General features: G+C 38.3%; 1 protein-coding gene across 1 annotated transcript in view; it reads right to left on the reverse strand.

Moving 5' to 3' along the window:
* LOC140226408 (inactive phospholipase C-like protein 2) overlaps positions 1–23617 on the reverse strand; it is a 130110-nt gene that overhangs the window by 18979 nt on the left and 87514 nt on the right. The window contains exons 8-13 of the mRNA XM_072306883.1: positions 13169–13262; positions 12004–12121; positions 11011–11096; positions 9963–10083; positions 5987–6155; positions 3213–3308 (exon numbers count right to left, since the gene is read on the reverse strand). Coding sequence (XP_072162984.1) covers positions 3213–3308; positions 5987–6155; positions 9963–10083; positions 11011–11096; positions 12004–12121; positions 13169–13262 — 684 coding nt within the window. The remainder of the gene's footprint in view (positions 1–3212; positions 3309–5986; positions 6156–9962; positions 10084–11010; positions 11097–12003; positions 12122–13168; positions 13263–23617) is intronic.

Here is a 23617-nt window from a genome sequence, read left to right on the forward strand (position 1 = left end):
GTGAAATTTAGGCAAAAGATGGTCCCACGTCAAAACCCAGTTTCCTGGAATCGCCACGGCGACATAGAACACCTGGAACTACAGAGACTTCGCCTCCTCCTTCTCCTTGTTTTGGAAAAAAAAAAAAGGAAAAAAATGAAGCTCTCATTAACAAACACACACACACCTCTGACGGGGGAGTGAGCGAGGGCGCTACATCAATATTGAAACAACAAACACTGGGAGGATGGAAGGTAAACAAGTCGAGTGTCTGGAGGCACTTGACTTCCACACCATGGTTAATGGAAATGTGCTGCTTAGCCTAAGCCTCAAGGCTCCACCTTCTTTTTTTTTCTTTTTTCTTTTACGATAACAGTCTGTTGTTTCAGCTGTTTAACCTCCGCCCGCAGTTTTTGCAGAATTTCTTCTCAATTCTAAAATGCACCTTTACCCTTTGGTATTTCAGCTGATTTATCTAACTCCACACAACTAGATTCAAATTTAGACCGAAAGAAAGTGCACAGAACGAGGGCGAGAGTGAAAAAAAAAAGACTGTTTGCTGGATGTAGGCTACATATGAAACGACGAGTCCATTTAGAACTCAACCTGCCACTCTATTTTGAGATTGTTGCATGAAGTCTTGCAGACCACTAAAAGATAAATCATTGAATAATGACGATGCTATTAGGACGGAGCAGGCAAGAAAGTGGATTAATGCAGAGAACTTTCAGACTTTACGGCATGACATCTTCAAACCATGCAAATTTCCAGAACGAATCAAATAAAAAAAAACAAACACGGCATTCATGGGGAGGCCGGGTGTTGAACACAGACCCCATCCACTAACAAACCAACACAAAAACCAAAACAAAAATGATAAGATGATGATAACACACTTCAGTCAATCTGTTTCCTTTTGGTGATGATTAGCCTTGCATCCAGTCACAAGGGACTTTATATTTCTCAGGTGTCCTCTTGCCTTTGTACGATACTCTACATGATCTTTCATGATGTCACTATCTCATTCTTTTTCAAATATTTACTCAGCGCTTCTTCATACACAAAGGTTAATCTTCATAAAGACCTGGCTATTCTATGGATACCTACATTTATTTTCTAATTAATACAATTGTGAGCATTATTAAAGTGACAGCAGAAGAAAGGGACATTTGACTAACATCCACATGAATGACCTTTTTGGTTTCTATGTGCCCCATGACTTTCATCAAATTTTGTAGGATGATAGGACTGCTAGAAATAAAGTCAAAAAGAAAAAAAAAATACAATAGGAATACGTCAAAAGCGTATACTGTTGAGGTATGGAACTAATCAATCATCACCATGTAGTCTTACTATTCTCACATCTTCTCCTTAAAATGAAAACAGCATTAAATTAATGAAAAATAATAAATATAATGTACAATTTGTCATATATCAGAAGACTGGATAAATTTTTTAAGGGTCAAATCTAGTGTGTTGAAAAAATGTTCCAGTATTTGTAAAATGATACTTCTTTCCATCTAATTCAATATTTTCCTAAAATGCTCAAAATGATGCCTAAATTATTATGAAGATCATCTGATACTACATGTACAGATCATCTTTAAAATGGTACACAAGAAAGTTTATCCTCAGTATGCACTAAAGTGGTGCTAATCTAGAGCACTCAAAGAAAAGGGCATTAAAAAGGTTTGTGACTGGATGCAAGACTAACCCACAAACAATCTTCCAAGAATCAGGATGCATGGCTGGAAGTGAACACAAAAACCTCTCTGTACTGTACTACCTGGGCTATCGCCCTCATGAGTTGGTTTGAGGTCATTTTGTCCTTTAACCTCTTGACCCTGGGGTCATCCTCATCTCTCTTCCCGAGAGAGAAGAGCCGGCCCTGGACGGAGCAAAAATGGAAAACCTTGCTGTGTCAGTGAGCGACCTTTGACCTCTTTGGGGTCAGAAGATCATGACATGTTTGAACACAAAGTGAAAAAGATTTCCATGGTACTTTGGCTTTTTTTCCCACCAAAACAACACTACAGTCATTAGGAGGCTTTTACACGTGACCTGCATGGAGTTGTATAGGGTTGCGTACAGATTATACTGAGAGAAAAGGCATACTAAAAAAAAAAAAAATGAAGGAAGCAAGAGATCATATGTGACCCGCTACAACAAAAGGATCCTAAAGTCACTGACGGGCGAGCCAAGCATGGCCCAGAAAAAATGCTATTTTCAGGCCTTTCCTTTGATCATTTAGCTTCGAAATTTCGGCAGATGATAGAAGATACAATAGACTACAAAATTATGTTAAAAACAGAAATCCGAACGTTTTGACAGATTTGGGTGATCTGACTTCAAACTCGATTTTCTCTGCTCACCCGTCAGCGACTTTAGGATCCTTTTGTTGTAGCGGGTCACATATGACATCTTTTGGATCACTTGGAATTACAAGCTTGTGGAGAAAGGGAAACAAATTTCAAGGTATGTTTGCACTTTCTTCTTTCATCTTCAAATAAGAAAGTCATTACACTGATGAGTATTCCATCATACAAGTGAACAAACAATATTACTACTAGGAACATGTATCAAGACACTTTCTGATTTTATTCTATATCGTACTAAAGTCACTGGGGAAAATGCTTCACTTTGGGTTATCAGTGAGGGCTTTGATATTTCTTGAGCTCTTTACACTAAACTTTATTCCATGTACAGCCATTGGGTCTGTTTAGATTTCTTCATAACTTCACACAACAGTACACCCTTTCTCCAGTTCGGTTTTGTCTCCACAAAGATCTCTCTCTCTCTCTCTCTTGTGTTTTCATAAATACAGGGTTTTCCGATGCAAAGATGTCTCAGTGTCACAAACAAAAGCTCTTTCACTGAATTTAGGCTTGTGTGAAATTGAACACAAACACATACTACAACTGTAAATCACTATATTTTTGCGGCATGAAATTTTCGCGAATTGGAGCCGACGGCCTTTTTCGCAGCATGAAATTTCGGCGAGTCCCCTCTAACATTCAACGCATATAGTGGAGACAAGAACTTCCACATGCATCTTAATCTCGCGAATCTTGGCTCTCGCAAAATTCGCAAAATTAAAATGCACGCGAACATTCCTTGTTTTACAGTACGTGATGATGATTGCCGTAAATGATCACAGAATTGCTCCCGTTGTACAAGTGTGAACAGACCCATGTGGGTTGACTGAAAAAAAAAACAAGAAAAGAATTCTTTACCTTCTTGATTTTCTTTCCTCTGTCCGTGTCACATCCTTCATCCTCATCCGTCACCTCCCCCTCCTCCCCGTCAAAGTCATCTGGCAGTTTCTTGGCCTGCAGAGAGAGAGAGACAGAAAGAGCGAGGAAAAGAGAGAGAGAAAGAAAGAAGAGAAAGAGGAAGGGAGAGAAAGATGGGAAGAGAGTACGTACATTAACTCTTTATGTGCCACGTTCGCACCTCCGACTCAGTAGACGGCGTGCCAACTTCGCATATTCCGCTCAAATGCACAAACCCGCCCAAACCGATCGATACATCGCCAAATGCCACGGCACAATGACAGCGTTTCTCGGGATTCCATTCCTCTCGTCTGTAGCTTGCATTTTATGTGGTGATTGACGAACAAGCAGTGTTTCATCTTGGATTTGCGTGCAAATTCTAGGTTTCTGTCAATGCTTTATGTGCAAAAAGTCATACATTTATGTAACTACAGGGCATTTGAAAGGAAAGAAATTATAGATTTGTCATAGAATTTACATCGATGCAGAGCTTGGCATTTTCTTTACAATTTTGCTCACTTTGTCTAAAATCTAACATGAATCTATAAAAGTTATATAGATTTGAAAAACAGAATGTTTTCTCAAAGCATGACTATGTCGGTGTCTCAGAATAATGTGGCACACGGGAGGTTTCCACCATGGCACATAAAGAGTTAAAATGCTTCCCGATGGCAGATATCAATAGATTTGATGACTTCAGATAAGAACAGATGACACTATCCACCGTGGCCAATAAAACATTACCGTTAAGAAGACTCACACATCCCTTTGCACATGGTAAGGAGAAAACTTTATTTGTAGTCAGTCTCTGATTGTCTTTTTTTTTTTTAATATAAATTGTCTTCTATACAATGTACATCTAAAAATCTTTTGAAGGTTAAAAATCCCACAATTTGATGAAGAGCAATCATGGGGGGGGGGGGGGACCATCTTGATGACTAAGTTCTGGAGCGACAGTCGCTCAAGGTATATAAAATTGGCAAAGGCCACATTGCGTCTCAATCAGCCATCAAATCAATTGATAAGAATAACTGGAGAAGCCTTCATTCTTTGTCACCAAAATCATTTGGAGGAAAAAAAAGTATCTACCTACAAATGTATTCTTTTCTTTTCAATCTGTCCTATAGTTTTGTAGAAACGATGAGCATATGGTATGATTAAAAGCAACTATAATGCTGCATGAACAGGAGTTGAGTGATCTTTTAATCATGAGAATATTCTTTACAACTGATTGACAAATTGCCCTACATCGACGGAAAAACATCTCGACGGAAGAATGTCATGAATTTGGAGAATGCTCTTGTCTTCGAAACCTCTATGCCACCTTTGTTTGGTGGACCGCTGGTTGATGTTCACTGTCTAAATCATTCGGTGTTCTTCTCTTTCTCATCATTTCTCTCCTTTTATCCTTCTATTTCTCCTTAATACGTATCTTCCTCTTTTCTTCTTCATTCCTTCATTCAACTTCACTCATTTTTAATGTCATGCCCACAGTTTCTTTTGCTTCTTGTCTTCTTTCCTTCTTCATCTTGTTCTTAGATAAACTTGTCTTAAACTTTTTTTTTTTCATATTCATTCCTCTTTTCACCCTTGTCCATCCCCCATTCCCTCACTCTTTGGCGAATCAATGTAGATCATTAACTCTCCGTATGGCATCGTGCAAACCCCTTGTGTGCAATATCATTGTGAAACCACCAATTATTAGCATGTTAGAAAAAACACATTCTGTTCCTCAAAGACATGTATGCAACTTTTTACAAAAAATTTTGCTAGAAATGTAGAACAGCCAAGTTGCAAAAAATTGTGAGCTTTGCTGTGAAGTATAATTATTCTATGACAAAGCTATAATGGCTATGACGCTTTCAATGTTCTGTGCGGCCTATTGCAATTTGTCAGTCAATTTGTGCATGGTGTGAAATATGTGACCCACTACAACAAAAGGATCCGAAAGTCGCGGGAGGTCAATTTTCTAAAAATGACATATTATTCCCTTACTTTTTCCGCTTGAATTTCATATATAACACGATTCATAAAGGTACCCGGTTGCAGAGATATTGATGATTTTATGAGACCATGTTGATTGGTTTAAGAAATCAGCGTTTCGAGAAAAACCGCCTCCAAAGTTTTCTTTCCAACGCGATCGTGATCAAGAGGAGGTAAGACAGTTTTCACCTCTTGACAACAGAAGGTCCGCTCATAGTAACCTCCCTGATGTTCATTCACGTTTAGCGCCAGCGGTCTACATATGATCAATCAGTAACCAGGATGCCACGCACTGACCATTAAGATCACTTCCTCGTTGCTAGGGGCGGAGTCTATCTGTGGTGCTAAAATCCAAATCTTAGGACATGTTTCTGTTCTGTTGAAAGTCGAAAAATCATGGCCCAGAAAAAACACTAATTTCTTGCCTTTCCTTTGATCATTTAGCTTCAAAATTTCAGCAGGTGGTACACAATACACTGACTACAAATTCATGCCAAAAACAGAATTCCGATAGTTTTGAGTGATTTTGATGATCTGACTTTAAACTTGATTTTCTCGGCTCAGCCGTCAGCGACTTTAGGATCTTTTGTTGTGGTGGATCACATTTACTTAATACACAGAAATCAGTGTTAAAGTTGTACAATATTCATTACAGAAATTCTCAGATGTATCCAAGCAAGGTCTTCTTACACTACTGGGTCTTTAACACACAACGCCCCTGTCTCCTGTATGAAAGAGGGTTTTAACCATACCTTAATGAGAATCTTTCCCTGGAGATCGTGGGGTGAGGGGAGCGAGCCTGCACCCCTGTCCACCGGCCCGCGGTGGAGCTTGTCACCAAAGACCGACTTGATGTAGTGTGCCATGGTCTTCTGCTGCTCTACACTGCAATGGTTCTCTATCGACACTATAACAGGGAAACTGAAACGAAGAAAAAGACATTCAGAGACTCCAACTCTCCCGTTTTCGACGGGAGATCTCCCGCCGAAAACCCACTTTTGCAAAATCTCCCGTTCTCCCGTTTGAGATTTAATTTCTCCCGCCCTGGCTCAATGTCTCCCGTTGGAAAGGATTTCTTACTTATTGCTATCGTATATTGCAAAAATAAGCCTTAGACAGCACCAGAGAGCATCTATAACCCTAGGAACTTCGCGCTTCACACACATAAACTTGGGTCTCCCGTTTGCTAGGGGTTTCAGGCGGGAGAATCTCCAGATCAGAAGGTGCTTGGGGTTGGAGTCTCTGGACATTTTACATCAACTGATTAAAACTTAGAAATCAATTTGAACTAATTGATTTCATTTTTTTTCCAAAAAAAAAAAATGAATGTGATTTAGAATATGTGAAAATGATGATATCTTAGCATTTGCTACATGAGGAAAAAATACTGAGTGTAATAATTTTCATTTTTACATTGTCTGTATTAAATATAATGACATACTGGGATGGATGACCCAATGTGAAATCTTTGAGCCTTTTGGTCACCCTAAATTTGTATTCTTTAAACACTACACCAACCATGCACTCATGTTTAAAGCTGTCTTTATGACATATTTATTTATGTTATTGGTTGAATGTATTGAATGTATGTCTTGTAATTACATCGTGTTTTTTTTATTCTGCTGGAATCTGACATAAGATTAATTAATCAATCAATCAAAACTGTTCATTCGGAGGTTACTGCACTTCATTTATTGAGCTGACAAAAATTGACATACAGATTAATACTGGCCAATGCAATCAGGCTGTGAATGATATTTTAACAGCTGTGATACAGCATTCCACCTTCATTCCAGTCCCTTCATCCATTACAATGCACTCAACATCCCTTGCCACACCAGACCATTAATACACAGAATGACATATCAGTGGGAATAAAGGGAGGTTGATCTACAATGACAGCAAGAGATGTCATATCAGTAGTCTCCTTTTCAGACCCCCTGTCATTTACAATACACTTCAAATGGTCTGTTTTAAATGCCACATTATATTGAAGTGTCAGATATCAAATTTACCATGCCAACGTTTAGATCGCACCACCGTCCGTAGTTTGAAACGGGAAGTGAAAATATTCCATCAAAACATTTTTCATTTCCCTTCCCTGCAACTGGAGAGCCAAAGAAATCTCCTTGTCATGTTTCAATCAAAACAAAACAAAAAAAGAAGATAAATACACAAAGCATGTTTGTCTGGTGCTGATTTCACCTAGTGTCTATGATCTAAATGTGACCATGCATCACAAAACCAACAAAAAGTCGCACGCACTGATTTTGTGTTAGGACTGAAAATAGGTGAAATGGGTGAACCTAGCCAATCTTGAGTTTTTCATATTTTCTGAAAGAGCAAGTCTTTTTCTACATTATACTATTAAGATTCCGATCATAAAACAAACAGGAAATTTTGTTTTCAGCATTTTTCTGGAACACTTTATGGTAGAATAGTGTGATTAGGTGTGTCTTCTTTTCATTTCTTAAAAAAAAAAACTATGTCCATACTCTTCACTTTCAACCCTAATTACTTTGGAAAGGGTGATGCTACTGCTTTGAAAGCTGGCATTAATTATCTACAGAATATGTTAATAGAGCATGCTCAATTTCAGTTAAATCTGATAATCCCTCCATTGTTGTTGCCTTTAATAGTGGTTAACATCCTGTTTTTTGTTCTATTCATCGCACAGCTGGCACGGCTTGGTAAGGATTAGGAGCTTGAATAAACCCTGTACTTCAGAGCCTCTTTTCTCAGTTCACATTTTTCCAGAGTGTGCACTTTCTTTCCAATATTAAGATAGGTTAGGAGAGTCCATTTGGATTAAGTTATACATCATTTTAAAGCTTAAAGTCTGTCCTTTCATAATCTGCTGTCAACTAAAAATCCTCGTCTGGCCACTTTTTGCTGGTTTTGTGATGCAGGGTCACAAATGTTGATACAATATTATTCTACTGACAGAATGATTTGTGTGCAAGAGTTGCAGAAACAAATTTTTTTTCAAGAGACAAGAGTGGGGAACACATCTGTACAATATCATTCTGTGGACATGGCAAATACACTTAAAGGTACAAAGTACATGCTCCCGGTGTTTTAGTCAAATGCGTACGCGGGCGCCCGGCACAAGTTTCCTATAGAGACCTACGCTATCGACTCCTCTTTAGCGCTTACGCTGTGGCCCACTTCCCCAAGTCCGAAGAAGTCCGATCCACCGTAGCCAGTGGTACGATCACAGTTCCGCTCATGATTCGGCTGAGGGGATGACAGCTTTAGCAAACTTCTTTTGTGACGTCATAATAAGAAACACATATGCACGCACCCTGGCATTACTACAGACTGCGCGATGGGCAGAGAAGACAACGAAGGCAGCGTTACTTAGCAACACCTACGCGCTTTACACTTGATGACAGCTCAACTTCGGCAATCTTCGTATCAACACTAACGGTGATCGCAAGTATCAACAGCACCCTCTACACTACCTGGACTATGCACTTTTAAGATGGTCTGAAAACTTTCCTCATTGAAAAACAATTTATGGGTCTTACCATTTTTTTAATGAATACTTGCTAATATCGTTCTCTTGCCAACACAACTCAAAGGCGACGACCTTTCTTGTGAATTCTGGAAGTCTTCCATACCCTATGAATTCATTCTTTTAATGTCTTTTGATGTTGCTATTGCATCATTTAATTGCCCCATTATCCAAAATATTTCATCATAAACTGTTTGATGTATATCATATGATGACTTGTGAAGCATGTAGAGAAGAGTACACAATGTGTGCATTTTATTGTATATTATTTTTATGAAATAAAGGAGATCTGTTTCCTGTCAAAAAACAAAACAAAATCAAGACAAAAGAAAACCACTTCTGGGCAGCATATTCCTCAGCATGGCATTTTAAGTACGCACAGCAATAGAAATACAATCCAACGTGACCAATATTTGTTTCTTTTTTTTTCTCTCTCTATTTCTTTTTTTTTTTTTTTTGCACAAGCCGGAGGTCCTTGGGGCTGATTCTTTGCAATTTGAGTAGACACTCCTTCCTGTTCTAGCTCTCCAAATGCGCTCAAATTTCACAGATCTGTTGCGCTGCGTTTTAAAAGCCGCTTCTATTCCAAATACACACGGACTTCCTCCTAAGGGTAGGCTCTACTCTTGATTGCTAAACAATGCGCCCAGAGCTTCTTCCAAACAGAGGTTTTCCCCGAGGTATTCCATATTGACAGCTGCCTCTTCTATTAAAGTAAACAAAATATTTGGGGGAATACCAAAGCTTTGTCAAAATATGCCACATTTATACATTTCTATTAAGGGAGAATGAAACTTATACACATGTGCAAGGATTGAGAGAATGCAGCAATATTTGAACGCATGTCATGTCATGTCACGTCATTTCATTTCATTTATTCATTTTCATTTAAAAAATAACAATAACAAAATTAATGTGCAAAACATATCATGCAAATACAGAACAACAATATAAAAATTCTAAATACATGTCCAAATAATCACAATACAATAGCTTGTAAAGCAAAGATGCATGATATTTACTTTTAATTGATGTTGAAAATGGAAGGGGAAGCTAAAAAAGCAGGGCCTGAAGTATACATTCCCATCATTATGCACACGGTGAGGTATACAGTACCTGCAGTCACTGCTCAAATAAGAATATCACTGAAAAGATAAACAAACAAACAAACAGGAGTCCAGAATCTGGACTATTATCATTCCTGTACTCACTCGGACGTCTCAAAGGCATGCTGGTTAATGGCCTCAATAGCAGCCTTGAAGAGGATCTTGGAGGTAAGGGTGTGGCCGTGGTAGATGATCGGCTCCTCATTCGCACCGTCCCAAACATCCACTGGACAGAACGAGAAACAAAAATTATAAATCATTAACCCTTGCTGTCCCAGGGACTTTGGACAGGATGTAAAATACTATAAGGTTTCCTGTGCCAATAGAATCTCACAAGCACTCAAAGGGTTAGCATAACATTAAAGTGAAGTTTAGTTCTCCACATTGGAAGGTAAAAGTTGTTGTGAAGGGTGTCAGTTGTCTCTGAGGCTGGTAGGATGAGGCTACCACTTCCAAGTATCGGTATCATTACTGCCAAGCCCTGTACAACTTTGGAAACCCAGTACAAGTAAGCTCATTATGATCTATATTACTGGTTGCTAGTCTTCCATACATTTGTACAATGGCTTGCTTTTTTTTTTCTTGGGGGGGGGGGGGTTTCTATTTTTTTTTTTTAATGTATAATTTCTTTCTCTCGTTTATATCATCATGCTACTTCTATAAAGTCACAAAAAGGCAAATCAAAATCTTGGCATCCCAAAATCAGTAAACAGATAATTTTGAACTTTGTCACACTTTAGTGGTAATAGGATGCAGGCATGAATACATCCACTAACTTGAATACATATCATGAGTAAATCAGGAGGGTGTTTCATCAATTTTAATAGTCAGCGCTGACAAGTTGTCAGTCTCTGACAATTTCAGCAAAATCCTTGGTTTTGATTGGCTGAGATGCTCTGGTCACTGACTGTTACTATGGTGATAGTCAGAGACTGACAACTTGTCAGCGCTGACTAACTTGATGAAACACCCCCCTGGCTGTTACAACTCTTCATCATACAGAGCTATTGATTAACCTATTGAAGACTAGTCCCAAGTATACTTGGGCAGGTGTCTGTGGAATGTGTTTAATACAGTAACATCAATCCCATCCTCAACCGGTTTAAAAGCAGGGAACAGTGCATCCTTTCCCTGTTTCCATGGCAACACTCACGCTCCACCCATCTGCATCCCTTCTGGAGAGCAGAGACGTAGGCTGCTACACTGGAGGGTCCTTTCAGTTGGTCCTCTGTCAGGTACCTGTAGGGGAAACCATGGGGGGAGGATACCAAATAAAGGGGTAATAACTCCACCAATCAGACCACACCCACCACATTCTATTGGTTTTGGTAGTCAGATGCCAGTCAGCAATAAACCATTTTTGTAGTGTATTACAATTTATAAATATTTCTTTTACTATGGTATAGTAGTGAAGCATTTAATTTGCCTCCTACTTTCCATTAGGTCCCATAGGTAAGAATTCACTAAAGTTGTTGATGGGTACGGCAAGACACCTGCAAGCTTTGTGGTTGTTAAAGGGATGGTATAGTATTCGTTCAAGGCGGGAATTCAGCTTTTTACCTTTTGCATGATACTTAAAAACCACTCTATGAAATGTAGAAGAGCTTACAATTCCAAGAGGAATTTAAAGTTAGCTTGACGAAAATTGGTTTTGAAATGGCAAAGAGATCCAAAAACAAAGTAAAACAAAGCAATGCTAATAAAAGGTAGAAGCTATATTACCAATACCATTTACAAATGTCATGCAAAGGGGAAGAACATATACATTTGTACATGTACTTGAACCTTTGAGCTGATAACAGGAAAAAAACAAACATAATATATACTTGTATACGGGTGTATGACTTTACCAAATGAATACTTGCACTTTGTAAAAAATGTATAAGTTGTCAGGGAATGTTTTTTCAAAAATGACAACAACAAATAAAAGGAATTACAATACAAGTTGGGAACAACTTTAACGCTAAAGAAGTTTGAGCAAATCTGAACTACACTGTAAAAAGGCAGCTAACCAGCACAAGATATAAAAGCCAATTGTGGCTGGTTAAAAGCCACAGTGAATATTCTGCGGCAATGGGGGAAGGGGGGGGGATACAAAGGGGCCTTGTGGCTTTGGTGGTGATCGGCACACCATCGTTTCACTCACGTATTGTGGGAGGCGGCAATGAAGTAGTGAGAGAGTGGCTGGGTCATATCTTGACATACGACCCTCTGCTGGGGATCGAAGATGTCGCACTCTGTCGAGAGCAGGTAGCTGGTGAAACCTGATTGGGAGCACAGGGTTAGAGAAGAATAGACAGTGCATACCTTAATCTGTTGAAGACAAGTTCTGAGTATACTCGGGGCAGGTGTCTATGGGAAATGCATGTTGTAGCAATATCAGCCTGTATTCAATGGGTTTAAAAACAGTTTTTACTGATTGACATACAAATGTATTTCATGGACTTGATATTAATTTGACATCTATCTAATTCAATTATTTATGACAATGCAGCAAAACAGCACTATGGAGCTCTTGTAGCACAGCAGAATATATCGTCGGTTGAGAATGATAAGGGCGTTAAGTTGTCACAAAACCCATAGTGTTCGAGACAACTTTAAAGCCCTTCTTATTCTCAACAGACAATATACAGATATACTGTGTATACTTTCAGCCCTTAACAAATTATTTATTACCACCATTATCATGAGGGTACGTTATATAAGAGACTCGTCAACACATAAGCCCGGTAAAAGGCCCTGGACATTGATCTGGTAAGAGTATACTGTTCAAAGTAATCAAACTTGTAAGCCTGTCAATGGTATGCACCATATTTCCTAAAACCTATTTGACAAAAATGATAGGCAACCTCCAACTAGGTGCAGCTTTGCAAAAATAGGCTTTGAATCAGCTACAGTAAAGCATGAAGGTGACAAGTCAGGTAAACAGAACAGGTTGATCATCAAAAAAGGGAAAAGATATACAACTCAAAATTACTTTCAATGAATATAAATACATTTAAGTATGATATATTCCACCAATCAGGATTTCCGAGCAATCTGATGAATGGTTGAATTCCGAGTTGAACACACACAAAAAGTACAACAACAACAAACAGCATGGGGATGGGAAAATAATGGGTGTAATCCTTCTGGACACAGCAAAGATATCAATTCCCTGCCTTAAAAATAATGATGCATTGTATTCATGTGTAACACAGGAGGCAATATTTTGGCATGTTGCTCATATTTGTGCAAATCAGTGGACTTTTAATGGGAAATTCACAGAAATGAATACATAGGGCAAAATATTTGCTGGACACAGTACTGACCATCAATGCCCAGGTAGCCCTTTTGTCGTCCTTCCTCGGACACCTCATACCGCTGTATCAGGGCCAGACACTTCTCTTTGGTCACTCCGGTCATCTGGGGAAGAAAGCGACGAAAAAACAACGTGGTCAGTGCGAGGTGTTATGTCTCATTGTGTCACCATGGAAACGTAGGAGATGCAATATTTAGGTCAGACTACTGGGGACTAAAACCCTCATACTCACGCCAACTGGCATAGAGATTTTTTCTTTTCTTTTTGAAATGATAGCATTTAAAGGGACTGTACAGTACTGGTTGAAGTGAGGATTCAGCTTGTAACGATTTGCGAGATATTTAGAAGCCACTCTTTGAAATGTTAAAGAGCATACAATTCTAAGGGGAATTAAAAGTTTATTTGATGAAAATTGGTGTTGAAATGATTGAGATATCTAAAAACAAGCTTAGGTAAAAGAAAGAGATCCTAATAAAAGCCGTGGCCTGTAAATTTTATTAGAATTGCTTTTTTGGATATCTCAGCCATTTCAAGGCCAATTTTCATGAAATAAACGTTGAATCCTTCTTGAAATTACATGCTCTTTCATATTTCATACGAGGTTTCTCATTATCTCACCAAAGAATGTTAGAAACCCGAATCCTCACCTCAACCAGTGCTGTACAGTCCCTTTTATGTTCAGGGATCATAGATCTCTTAAGGAAGACATTCATTCATTAGATGTCAATGTCAGTCGTAGATAACATTACTGGCTTGTAAATAGCATGTGTTGACTGAGAGGTTTTGTGGCCTTTTGCAAGAGACATTTTTCTCATAATTTTCTTCAGCTGAACCCAGATCATTCTCTCGTGGGTGATTTGTGATTTATTTCAGATAATCTTCTTCTCTGTATGTATTTTAACTCAAAACTACAGACGTATTTTGGTATACCATGTGGTTGTGGGACAAGAGAATGAAAGATTTTATTCTTAAATGAATTTCTCAGCAGTGTACTGTATACGCCATATATTTAGCGAGTCTAAATTTTTCGCAAATCAAGACTTCCCGACGATTTCGCAAGTGTGTCAAATTCGCGATCATGGAGTCCTGTACTGTATGGAGAAATGTATACGCGTACGTCACATTCATATCAGGATCAGAGTCAAAGGCAATACTTTCGCGTGTCTGTAATTTTGTGAAGAGCAGCTGACTCGCGAAATTCGCGAAAAGAAAAACTTCACGAAATATTCGGCATATACAGTATGTGATTACTGTTTGTGATCTTTTACATAATCAGCACTGTTATAAGTTGTATCACCACGAAAAAAGTATCAAATGTTTTATACAGTATCTTGTTTGTGAAAGAAGATATACTTGGACAGCAAGATGAAAAGAATGAAAAAGGAAGGAAAAGAAAAACAGAGAGATGAAGTGGAAGAGAACAAAGAGAGAGTCTAGAAAAGGAAAAGGGGGAAATGAGATAAACAAAAATAAAAATCCCTCTTCCTTTTTTTCTTTCCTTCTCTCTAACTCTCGTATTCTCACTTTCCTCTCCTCTTTTTTGTTCTATTGTTTTTGCTTACTTTCAATCTAACCTTTTTCTTTCTCTCTTTCTAACTTTCCTATCTATGCCTCTTTCTTCCCTTTTTCTTCTTCTTTTTCTCCAATGCTGAAATACATTATTTGACTTGACTGCTCAAAGGATATATCTGCACTTTGGTAAAACAAACCGACGGAACGGGCAGTTCAAAGGTTTTCAATTTCTGCGCAGGATGCGGAAGTATCTGCCTGATGGTGTGTGACAGGTAATTTGGGGAAACGAAGCTCACTATTGAAATTGTTATACATCATCCGTACTGATCGTTTATGGGAAGCTAGCCAGGATTTTATCTTCAGGAAAAGGGGGTCAATGTACACATGACAGGCAGGTTTCCATATCTTGCAAAATTGCTCATCAGACACGGCACATTGGTCCTGCACGAACACAACAACAACATAAAAAAAGGCTGAGACAGAAAATGTGCAAGAAATATATTCATGTGTGTTCCTTTGAGCGCAATCAAATGAATACCAAATTGATATATTACACTCAACCTTCTGAGCGCTGGTGCTTTGATTTATGTTTCTCTTTTTAGTTTTTCTGAAGTTGTCTCTTTGTATTTGGCACTTCAAGGTTCAGCTTACCTCTTCCTGATTTCTAAGTGAACTTTTGGTATTACCATTTTGGCATTAGAAAGATGAGACGTAAAAGCCTCTATCCAACACTGAGGGAGGTTCAATGTACGCCGATTTAGGGGGGGGGGGGGGGGAGCATACCAACAAGCATAGGTTAAGCCTCTTGATGGTAACGTTTTTGTTTTTGTTTTTGTTTTTTTGGGGGGGGGGGAGACGGAATTGTTTTGTTTTTTATGTGATTCTGCACGGCGTACACTGGGGTACCGTTGTAATTCAATTCAATAAATAAACTATTGAATTGAATTGAATTGAATTGAATTGAATTGAACCTGGGGTTCGGCGTTGTGTAGCACCATCTCGTGTCCATTATTATACAGTTGTGCAGTGTAGGTTCCATCATATTTTCTTCAGCATTTATACATAAAGCCAAACCTACAAAGATTGCCCGCCATGTTTTACAATTTTACATTAATTTACCGAGGGGCATCCAAGCCGGCTATTATGATTCACTTCATTTTTAATTGTATTTGGTGTACATTCCTTCATTGAGAAATACGAAAACAAATTGAAATGAATTGAATTGAAAAACATATCATTAGGTCTATTCACACATACAGCTCAATGCACAGGAGACCTACTTGATATATCACTGTATTTCATGATGTGACAGCAATACACTACAAAGTATATCGCAAAACACATCGCAAAATACTTTGGCATTTACGGAGGTGGTAATTCAAACTTGCCCGAAACAGGCATGCTACATCTGAGTGGGAATTGTGTGATAAAATATCATAATTGCATCCATTGTACAGCGGCATATTTCTGAATACATGACCCGACACACTTTGTCTTCTCCCAATAGGAGATTCTGTGTGTGCGCAGTGCTTACCTCAAAGAAATGAAATCGTGAATGAGAACTGCACCGACTGATATTATTAGTTACCCCCTGCTTGTTCACGAAAAACGGGCAAATATCTACGGTCTGGTGCCATATTACATGACGCCGAAGGCCGAATGGAATATGGCACCAGACCGTAGATATTTCCCATATTTCGTAAGAACAAGCAGGGGGTAACGATTTTATCTTTTAGTGTAAGTGCTAACGTTCTTCTCGCTGATTTCCCCTCGTGAATGATGTTGAAATCGCCGGCTGTCAGCCATGACCATGTTGACTTAGGCCTACGTCTCGCGAGCTAATTACTGCATGCGATGCGCGCATACAAATACGTACACGTACACGCCATAAGATACTGCAGTGCAGTAGCCAGATAGATATAAGTTGCTGTTGTTTATCAAGCGTCTAGTGGTCTCAGGTTATGTGCGCAATACGCTTTAAGTGAGGACCGCGCGCTGTCCATTTGTTTTGTACAGGATTAGCGCGCACTTTCCTATAAGCGTCTTTGGTACACGCGCAGCTGGCTGTGTAATACAGTATCATGACGTCATATCCACGTAATACGGGATATATTAAGTGGTTGATTGACCAATGAGATTACAGAATTCACGATCACTAAAAGATAAACCGCAATATCTAAAATTACCTTAACCCGTTGAGGACAAGTCCCGAGTATACTCGGGCAAGCATCTATGGGAAATGCATGGTGTGGCAAAATCAAACCATCCTCAATGGGTTCATATTTTGCAAATGAAGATAGTGAAAACAAATTATTATGGTATTAAATACCATGGTTAATCATGTGTGAATTTACCTAGCGTCATGTTTAATTGTAAAGAAAAAAAAAAGAACACAGTACAGAGGATATCAGGAGAAATCAATATCATTCAGAAGTAAAGATTGTATTTAGAAAAAACAAAACAAACATAAAAATTGATTGCAGTGAAAAACATCAAATTAGCAGACAAAAAAAAAAAATATGTGACTCATTTAAAGGGAAACAAAAAAATCAAAACTAGTTACAAATCAAAACTGAGCAAAGTACAAATTTCAATATGCCAAAATGATAAAAAATATACATAAAGATGGGAGAAAAAAGAAAAGAAATTACAACTACACACAAAAAGAATTAACATCAAAATGGTTGTCAAGAACCAAAACAAGAAGGAGAGACGGCAGAGAGAGGTGCAAAGGAAGGAAAAAGAAAAACGTAAGAATCACGAATTGGACTGGTTTATTTCGAACAAGCTGAGTTAAGATTGAAGCTCAGCCTCTGTGAGAGTGGATTATGTATTCCAATCAGACACAGAAGTATCAGCTAGATTCATCCCCTGACGACTCAATGTGAATTCTTTTAGCTAGACCCGTGGGAGCCCACTCCTTGATCCAGCTATATTTAGAATTAGCCAGACGGTGAAGGAGGGTCGGAAATTTGAGTACAATGTCATCGAACCATTTCACATGGAGAAGAAAGTGATCACAGCGTGTTCTTTTCCCCACTAGGTTTACCACGCACAAATATCAATGAGATTGTCACTATCTTCATCCTCCTCCTCATCATCATTATCATTATCAAAATCATTATCATTATCTTCATCCTCATCATCATTATTTTTGTCAATATCATTATCTCGATCATAATTATAATCATCATCATCGTCATCAAAATCATCATCATCATCATCACCACCACCATCATTATCATCATCATCATTATTATCATTATTACCATTGTCATCAATCATTATCATTATCATCATCATCATCATCATAAACAGCAGAATTCACTGACAAGAGAGTACAATCATCAACTAGGAACCATGAAGAGCGTTATCGCAATTTTGGGGAGTATTGAGTTTATATTGGTATCATGTTGTAGAGCTTCATCTCCTCTACATAACAACAACAATTTCATTTTCACTTTCAGTAAACTGTTAAAAATCAAGACCACTAAAGCACAATTTTGCACAATATTTAGAACAATGCTTATAAATCTACCCATTTTTCATTATAAAGTGAACTTTTATATTTCAAGAAAAATTGATTGCTTTGTTCTTATGTAAGCTCAAATCTCAGAATGCGACAGTGCCCTTCTGCTTCTCACCTGACAAAATTCAACCGAAGTCTAACAAAATGACATCGCACTTTGTCGTCGTTTTTATTATTATTATTATCTTTTTCTAATTGTGTGTGTGTACAAACACAATTTTATTTACCCAACTCGGGCCACAGCATGCACACACATACACACACAAACACCCAAGGAGGTAAGTCACCCTTCCATGTGAGCATTCAAACCAACAGTGTTCAATACAACCACTGCAGCCGTTTTATCTCCCATGATGATAGGCTTAAAATGTGCTGCTTCCTCCAGCAGGCAGAGATCGATAGGGTAAAACTTCCTGACTCCAAATGGTGAATATGTTAAATACTGTCATTGCACCCCTTTAGCATGTCTCATAATAACTGGTTTCTACGGGTTTAACCCATGGAGGCCCGAGTCCTGAATATACTCAGGCAATAGTGGGGCAGATATGTGAAAAAGATGCTCACATCCGGCGGAAAGTATGAAATTTTGCATACATGGGTATTTTGGGGCGCTGATTTCAAAAATTGCCGGATCCAAGAGATCTGGCCATGGGGTCAGCCGCCATTTTGAATTCCAATATGGCCGCCGTCAAAGATCCCTATCTTCAGTTCTGAATGACATAAGCCATTGGAATTTGATACATAAAAGCATGGTGATATGATGACTTCAATAAAAGACTTATTTGATATGTCTGACAAGCTGCACGGCAGCCAATTTTAATTTTATACAAAGTTACCATGTTGGACTGTTGAAAATCTCTATCTCGGGTTTGTAAATTAGGCTACCTGATTGAGCGCGCGTTTGTAACTGATTGAGTGCGCGGTGCTGTATTTACATTGTGACGTCAGTGAAAAGTGCATTATGCTTCCTTTTTGCTGCACTTCTTGACATGCTCATGAATGTTAATTCTGGTGTTTGTCTTCGTAGCCACATTTGAATTCAAAATAGCAGGCATTGCGTTTGTCAGACACATCTCATGAGTTAATATTTTAACTCAGTATGTTAAAATACTTCTTTACACCTAATTTCAGTGTCACTCACCACTTAGAAATCGAGATAGGGATTTTGAATATTTCGTCAAGGTGGCCATATTGGAATTCAAAATGGCGGCCATTCGATGTTTGTCAGACACTTCAAATCAATCTGTCATCAAATTCACTATGTCAAAACGCTCATATGTTCCAAATTTTGGTGCCACAGGTCATTCAGAACTGAAGATAGGGATCTTTAAATTTGTTTTGTGATGGCGGCCATATTGGAATTCAAAATGGCGGCCGACCCCGTAGTCAGATCTCTTGGATCCGGCAATATTTGAAATCAGCGGCCCAAAATACACCTATATGCAAAATTTCATACTTTCCGCCGGATGTGAGCATTTCCACCAATTTTTGTTACATATCTGCCCTACTACAACAGTCTATGGGAAATCAGTGTTGCAGCAAAATTAGCTCGTCCTCTGTGGGTTAAGAAATTAATCACAAAGTTTAGTATTTACAACGTGTTAAAGGGAATGTACAGTACTGGTTGAGGTGGGGATTCATGTTTTGAACATTCCTTTTAAATTGAGATAATGAGAAACCTCTTATGAAATATGAAAGAGCATGTAATTTCATGAAGGATTCAACATTTATTTGATGAAAATTGGTTTTCAAATGGCTGAGATATCAAAAAAAGTGATAATAATAAAAGGCGACAGGCCACGCCTTTTATTAGGATCTCTGGGTTTCACCTTGTTTTTGGATATCTCAGCCATTTCAAAACCGATTTTCATCAAATAACCTTTTGATACCCCTTAGGACTGCATGCTCTTTGACATCTCATAGAGTGGTTTCTGAATATCTCGCAAAACGTTAAAAGCTAAATCCTCACCTCAACCAGAATTGTACCCACCCTTTAACCACATAGTCCCATATACTCAGAAGTTTCTTGTGTGGGACTTTATCAGGTGTATTGCCTAAACTTTATACAGTTCATTAAAAAGAAACAATGAAACATTCATCAGTTGGACAAGCACAAACTTCATGTAGTTTGAAAAGCAGAGTTGGTGGTGAAGCAAGTCCATAATTCAGCTCTGTATTTATTTGAGTACTGAAATTACTGTAAAAGTGGATATTTTTACGCAAGTAATTTTTCAAGCTCGATCTGGTAAGATGAATTTCACATGTTTTTCATTATGTGAAATCAAGACATTTAACAGCAATGCTATAAAAAGCAAAAATATTCATTTCTTTTGATTTCCTCTTTTACAGTAGTTTTATTTGCATCCTGATTCAGTTCTTATTTAAGCATAATCTAGATAATGGTCCCATTTAAAATGGGTGAGTGTTTGTGGGGGTGTACCTGTATGTCACGTTTGTATGTGTTTGCATCTGTCTGGGTGTGTGTGTTTGCAACTGCCTCATTTTAAGTGTCTATCATACATTTGTATTGTGTGTATTATGGTAATGGTAATAGTTTATTTAAAAATTCATTTGCAGCCATGAAGATGGCTGAATTGCAGAATTTTGTACAATATCTGCCTCCAGACTAGCTCAGGAATTACAGTGAAAGCTGTTTTGACTGCAAAGAAACTGGCAGAATGAATGGTGACCTGGTTTCGAAGAAGAGCACTGCATAATTTAGTCCCTCGATGAAAGAAAAGCTACCCCCCCCCCAATACTTCACAAGGCCAGTGGAGACCGTGGTCACACGCAAAATATCACTCACCCTCCCACCGCTGCATATCGATCTTTCCTCCTTCCGGGGGGAACGGGGTCCACCCCAACTCACTCCTAGCCTTCAACAAGATGGGAAGTGGGGCACTAAGCTTTCTCCTTTCATTAAAGGACAAGTCCACCTTCATATACGTGTGGATTGAGTGAATGCAGAAATAATATTAGAACACATCAGTCAGAGTTCGGGGGAAATCGGTATCTGCATAGTAACTGCTGGATGAGAAGACTACTACAGTGTACGACGTCACATGCGTACAAAGATATAAGGAATATAAAAAGAGAATTTTGCAAACTTCTACTCTTTGAAAAAAGTGCACATTTCCTGGACTTGTCACTGACGTACAATGTATGTTAAGGGTAATATCATTCCTCCTTGCCCTCTAAAAGAGAGAAGTCAAGTGTTCCTTTATTATGCGAGAAAAGTGAAAATATCTTGAATTTCCTTTATATTTTCTTTATATCGATGTACACACATGTGACATCACAAGCAGTAGTAGTCTTCTCATCCAGCAGTGACTAAGCAGAAATTTCAAAAATTCATAACTTTTTAAATGGATTGTCCGATTTTCCTTAAACTTCTGCTGATGGGTTCTATAAATATTGCTGCATTCACTCAATCCTCATGTCTGTGAAGGTGAACTTGTCCTTTAAAGATCCCCTGGTCAGCTCCACTCTCTGAGAAACGTGACTGTTCGTTGTGCCCTTTTGGCCCATTCCCTTAAAGGTAGGGAATCCCATTTGCATGCCTTAAATGAAGAGTTAATGGATTGTCCGATTTTCCTTAAACTTCTGCTGATGGGTTCTATAAATATTGCTGCATTCACTCAATCCTCATGTCTGTGAAGGTGAACTTGTCCTTTAAAGATCCCCTGGTCAGCTCCACTCTCTGAGAAACGTGACTGTTCGTTGTGCCCTTTTGGCCCATTCCCTTAAAGGTAGGGAATCCCATTTGCATGCCTTAAATGAAGAGTTGTATAAATACAGTGGTATGTTGAAAAGAGTATCATTTTAGAAACTCCAATAAAGTATTGAAAGTGGAAGGTAACATTTAGTACGTTTTTATTGACCATTAGATTTTGAATTGAATTTTGGTCTGGCTCACCGTAAATTCCAGTACATTACTAACATTACTAGGCTACCTTTGCAGACCCATGCACTGCATGTGTGTCCATCATATTTTGCGAAGAAAGTTAATCAAAACTTACAAACATTTCTATATACATTCTTGCCACAAAAATGTTATTACATCAGCTCTTATACTTTAAGATTTGTGTTTATAGATAAAAAAATACAGAAGACTGCAACAAAAAGGCTTAAGTGTGGCTGACACACAGAACTACTGAGTAGTTAAGATTTTTGTCATTGTTCAAATTGTAAATAACTGTTGACTTCCAAATTTCTAAGCAGTGGCCTAAACAAGTCCCCTGAGGTTCATATTTAATGTTTTGCTGTATTTTTGGGAGGTCTGTAAAAGGTATCCCCTACCTTTAACCCTTTGCGTGCCCACGCATTGAGTTCACTCGCCATTTTTGTCTCTTTTCATCAGCGTTCAGTAATCAATCCAAACTTGACCTAGTTGTAAGTTTAGCAAGCCCACTCAGGTGTAGCACAGTTCCTTAACCCATTGAGGACGAGTCCCGAGTATACTCGGACAGGTGTCTATGGGAAATGTGCGGTGTAACAAAATCGGACCGTCCTCAACGGTTTAAAGCTGAAAAGAAGGCCGTGCTGACACTGTAAACGATTACAGGGATTAGGTAACATCCTGTTTATTGCTAATTAGTTTCTAGATATCTGTGTCAATAAGTACAGATAAAGGTCTCCAGCGTGTGCAAAGATAGCAGAGTAAGCATTAACCCTACTCTACTCTACGCTTCCAATAAAGACATGCAAATTGTCACTGTTTTGATATTAACCCGTTGAGGACGGTTTGATTTTGCTACAACACGCATTTCCCATAGGCGCTTGCCCGAGTATACTCGGGACTCGTCCTCAACGGGTTAAAAAAAATACAAGGCATGAAATAAACATGTATGTTTACATAGGAAGGAAAGACTTTTTAGTGAATCAGTAAAAAATAAAAAATAAATGTGTCTTCATAAGTTGGAATCCCCCACTCAGGAGAAATATATTTGAGTTAGTTTTATTCAAGCTATCAACTTGAAAAAAAAAAGCCCACATTTGTCTGGTTTAGTGCTGTAAAATGATTATCGTTCATTGTCAGTGTTTTATATCATAGGTAATAAATTCCCTTTCATTTGAGCCACTAGGTTTTCAATACATGATTGTTTGTTACAACTGCAATCATTCAAATGGACACTAGCTCGCTATTAAAATTCACATTATTTCATAAACTTGACTTGCAACACATCTGAAAGATGAAAGGCCCTCTTTCTCTTTAAAAGTGCCAAATTGAATACATTTCTTCCTGATATTATGAAGATTTAATGCATTTCATAAATTCCATTTTATCTTTCTCGAGAAATGCAGGGTTCCAAATTAATGACATTAGAATGTCTGCAGAAAACTTCAGCCAACACTTGATAAGTTTCAAATCCTCTGAATGAATGAGATTTCTCTGAGAGGAATTAGAGGTGATTCTAT

Source organism: Diadema setosum, chromosome 3 (assembly GCF_964275005.1).
Source record: "Diadema setosum chromosome 3, eeDiaSeto1, whole genome shotgun sequence".
NCBI lineage: Eukaryota > Metazoa > Echinodermata > Echinoidea > Diadematoida > Diadematidae > Diadema > Diadema setosum.